The sequence below is a fragment of the Teleopsis dalmanni genome, chromosome 2 (genome assembly GCF_002237135.1).
Source record: "Teleopsis dalmanni isolate 2A chromosome 2, ASM223713v2, whole genome shotgun sequence".
Classification (NCBI taxonomy): domain Eukaryota; kingdom Metazoa; phylum Arthropoda; class Insecta; order Diptera; family Diopsidae; genus Teleopsis; species Teleopsis dalmanni.
Window position 1 is genome coordinate 166,426,685 of NC_051847.1, and position 4,718 is coordinate 166,431,402.

Below are 4,718 nucleotides of genomic sequence, written 5' to 3' on the forward strand. Positions count from 1 at the left end.
TTTCATATATTGCCAAATACTCATCATCAGAAGTCTTAAAATTATTTCTTATACTAAATTAGCCGTAAATAATTTTTAAAGACTGCAAGTACCAAGGGTTGAACCCATTCTCTACAAAATTTGAAACTCAGACTTAATGTTCATTAGCCAACTGACCCAATTCCGTACTTGACTTTTCAAGTACGTTCAAACTATCGTCATAACTAACGTTAAAAACAAATTTAATAATTAATTATTAAGTATAATAATTTAAAAAAATAATCTCAAATAAACTCTAAAAGCGATTTATGGTATCGGTCTTTGATATCATAAATTCTTATTAATTACTAAAGTAGGTAAGACATGGAAAATGCTCTCAAAACAAAGCAGGTATAGGCGGCTAGGGTAAATTATAATGACACAGGGTTGGGCACCACAGATCACTTCAGCAATAATAACCAATTATGATAATGATTATAATACTTGTAAGTATTTTTTATGCAATCAAATAAAAATTAAAAACTATCAAATTTAAGCTATTAAAAATTATTAATATTAATACATAATTATAAATTAAACAAATTGATTTATATGTGAAATGTTTATTTATATTACTTTATTATTATTAGACACCGGCTTAAACCTTAATTTTAATTATTACAAAATTTAATTAACTTAATTTATTTTAAAATAATTTAATTTTTTCTTAATTGTGTAAATACGAAAACTTCAATTATTAATAAATGTAATAAATGTAATTAATTATTTAATATTATTATATTAATATTACAGCATTAATATTAATTAATTACACATATCAAAACATATTATTTATATTATTCTTATTAGTAACTATTATTATACAACATATAACATTATATGATTAATATTAATTAATTACAGGATACACAATAGTAATTAGTAATTAATTAGATGTCAAGCCAAATCCATAGAGGAAGGATTTTCGTGTGCACATGGTGTAGTTTTTTAATTTTAGGTAAGGTTCACCCCATTTGAGACACATGTTTGGTGCCGGTGTTACAGGTGGATGACTACGGCGACAATTATTTAATATTAAAACCGATGTCATCATGGACTCATTACTAACATTTTTATTAGACCAAGTTTGAGCTTAAATTTTTGAATTCTAGCGTATATTCTCCAAAAGCAATATTAATATTAATTAATTACATGTACTAATATTACAACATTAATACTAATTGATTATTTAATGCATAACAGCAATATAATAGGAATTAATATTAATAGATATATCAGGCTAAGTACATTGAGGAAGAGTTTTCTTGTGCATGGTGTAGTTTTCTCATTTTCGATGAAGGTTCACCCCATGAAAGATTCATGGTTGGTGCTGGTGTTGCAGCAGGAAGACTACGGCGACAGTTATTTGATATTAAAACCGATTTCGTCATAGACTCATCACTGAAATTGTTATTAGACCAAGTTTGAGCTGACATTTCTAGATCCTGGCGTATATTTTCTAAAACTGTACTGAAATTGCTCGAATCTGTTGAAGCTGAAGAGCATTGTGTGGATTGTTGAAAATTGGAGTTTTTGTCGAGATGGTCAAGTATTTCCGTAAGATCAGGTAATGTATGATCAAGAACTGAAATAGAATTCTGTGATTTAGCTGATTTTGCATTCATTGTTGTTACTTGGTTGGAGTTAGTATGGAGTGATGATTTAACATTATGTGACTTATTAAGTTGAGTAGTATTCATTATAATAGATTGATTAGCAATTTGATCAAAATTTAATTGAATTTTTGGATCTTGAGAGTATGACATTAAACGTTGTACAATGCCTCTATGTGCGTTTTGATCACTCGTTTGTTGGAATATCTTCACTGTAGCTTTTTGTTCGATAGCATCGTGTATATCCTTTTTATATTTCATGCGTCGGTTTTGGAACCAAATTTTTATTTGACGTTCACATAAGTCAAGTCGACGTGCAATTTCGATTCTGCGAGTACGAGAAAGATACATATTTAATTTGAATTCTCTTTCTAATTCAAATACTTGTCTACTGGTGAATGCTGTTCGGGAACGTTTAGTTTTAGGTTTATTTTCATTCTCCTTGAGGTCATCAATTTGTTCAACTTTTTGTACTTGCTGTAGAGTATTATAGTGTGTTCCAGTATCCATGTTAATAAAATCTCTTGTGAATGATTGTTGATTAAAGCAATCTATCATCTGTAAGAATATTCAAATTAGCAACAATCACAATCACTCTTTCAGTTTTTACTTACGTTATTTTCCCGACATCTGTTTGACATATCCGAATGTTGTTGTGATAAATATTGCATATTTTATATATTTATTTCTTTCCTTTTAATTCCAATTATTGTAATAATTATTCCAGTTTCGCTTAGAGATGTTTTAATTTTGAAATGAAGAATTGAAATGACGAAATCACCAACAGAAATGTAGGTATTTATATTGGTCCTTGCTCCGACATAAAACACTGTCTTTTAACAGCGACTGTATTTGTTAGCAAACAAACACATAAAAGAAATTCATAAATCCTTTTAGTGATTTCTGTACTTTGTTCCGTTATAATAAAGGAAAATAGGCGCTGCTTAGACGAGTCAAGCTAAACAATGGAGAAGGACATATTTAAATATCATCATGGCCGCATCACAATAAGTACAGAGTACCCATATTTCATTAACGGCTTTATGTTATTATCAGCTCCTTTACACTTCCACCACCACTTCAAGTAAATTCGCTCCTGTAAAAAAATTAAGCCATCAAAATGTATCGAACCGTCAAACGGACTGTCGGGCTATGTGAAACAAGACGGAACCAGCAAGTCGCGTCAGATGTATCGTATTACAAAACAAAACTAGATCTTATGAGGCTAGACAAGGCAGAAAATCGCAACGTCTAGTCAGGTAAACTGAAATATGAAATGCGTATAAAATACTGTCCGCGACCGTTTATTGTTCTACGCCATAAATTTTGCAAAAGTTTTAGCACCTGTTACCGCAGGATACGCGCCAACGCAACCTCTCTGCAAAGGCTCATGTCCAGACGGTGGAAAGTGAAAGGGCTTCTGACCTTTTTTGCACAAACCTACATATTAGTACGTATTATGTGCGACCGTGTTACTCCAACCGTAGGCATAAAATTTGGATGAAGAAAGGACAATAAGCTGTTGACCTTCGAACAAATTAAAAACTATTAGAAGGTACTTGAAACTGTTAAAAACTATATCACGTCTTTTTACTAAATTACTATAAATATTTTGACGACAGATTGCCGCGAGCATACAAAAAAATGTGTCAGAGTTTTCTTATCCTAGAAAACTGGTGACCGCCGCCCTTTAATTTTCATTTCCGTCGTACATGTTTTTTCGAATTTCAGCTCAAATGTACACATATCTTTGATAAAACGTAAATTAATAAAATTACTTTTATATAAATAAATTATTTTCAAGATAGACTCTAAATTCGGAAATGTGAAATAAGCATTTGAAATGGAATAAGCATCCGACAATATAAAACTTTAATTAGTAATGTCGCCAGATTTTCATATTGAAGAAATTATGTTATTAAAGATATCATACTCTCTCCAATACTTTGCTCTGTGTTCTCAAAAACAAAGTCTTAGTTTTAGACACAGCTTTTTAGTTGGTTACATATTGGATCATTCGACACGTACTGAGAGTAATATTTTATGCATACCAACTGGCGACAACAAGCCTCTAATTTAGGTAGCTGACTTGGACTTGGCCTAGGTCGACTTACATCTGTAATTAATGTAACATTATATTAACATTATATTGTTTCGCATTAAAAATATTGTTTGTATTGATTGATGTATATAGTTGAGATGGTATCGAATTAAATTTTATAAGAAGTTCATAATAAACATAGTGTTAGGCCTTTCGATGTTTGAATGGACTAGATAAATATTCTGAAGATATGTACACAGTATTAATAACGCAAAGTTATGTATATTGAAGTATATTAGCAATAAAATGCACTTATAGGAGTTACCAGTCTAATTGTGAGAAAAAATCAGGGTAGTGTGGCGAAGTTTAAATAAGATGGTGGCAGTAAGGCACGCTTTGGTGGACAATAAAATATATGAACTACATAAAGTAGATAGAATAATGATCAGGATTACAATTATATGTGCAGAATACTATTTCACCGAGACTATGCATCTTTTGGTATTTTTAATAGCCCATATATAGTGTTGAATATTTGAATCCTAAACAAAGACGTCTAAAAATTAAACATTTGGATATAAGTACACTTACGTACGCTTTTGTAGATAATTTTTTATATATGCAGTTTAATTAAAATTCCAATCAATCCTTTATTAAAAATATCAGACGTTCTTTTTAAACCGATCAATATTGTACAATTTTAATTTCAATATATTATAGTTGTATCAGAAGAATCCACTTATTCAAATATAATAATTATTATTAATATTAATTTATTAAACAATTAAAAACAAAAAACAAATAAACTTATAATAGACAAGTGTTCTTACTATAGGACAAGGCTTTAAATTCCCGCCTTTTTCTGTTTTCTGTTTTTTTCAGCTTTTTCTATTTAAGCAGCTGACGAAGATAAAAAAAAGTAATGAAGCACAAAAGGCACTATGTGAAAGTGTATACAATATAATATATCTCTAAAAGAGACAGTCTATAATTAGGAGCTTAAAGTTTAAACGAAGCAAAGCAAATCAATAACATAAACTATTTTC

General features: G+C 29.8%; 1 protein-coding gene across 1 annotated transcript; it reads right to left on the minus strand.

Annotated features, from left to right (window-relative positions):
• Nucleotides 1-1,253: 1,253 nt before the first annotated feature.
• On the minus strand, nucleotides 1,254-4,306 carry LOC119676111 (protein zerknuellt 1-like). Its single transcript, XM_038087340.1, has 3 exons — nucleotides 4,268-4,306; nucleotides 2,246-2,727; nucleotides 1,254-2,189 (listed from the first exon to the last, which is right to left on the minus strand). Exons 2-3 carry the CDS (start codon nucleotides 2,300-2,302, stop codon nucleotides 1,254-1,256), a joined length of 993 nt encoding a protein of 330 aa, XP_037943268.1. The 5' UTR covers nucleotides 2,303-2,727; nucleotides 4,268-4,306.
• Between the last annotated feature and the right edge of the window lie 412 nt (nucleotides 4,307-4,718).

What these genes read in the sequence shown, in the direction of transcription:
- LOC119676111 (XM_038087340.1), bottom strand. Translation starts at nt 2,302, where the DNA reads ATGCAATATTTATCACAACAACATTCGGATATGTCAAACAGATGTCGG. An exon ending in ACAGATGTCGGGAAAATAAC is followed by an intron (nt 2,190 to 2,245) that starts GTAAGTAAAAAC and finishes ATATTCTTACAG; the next exon opens with ATGATAGATTGCTTTAATCA.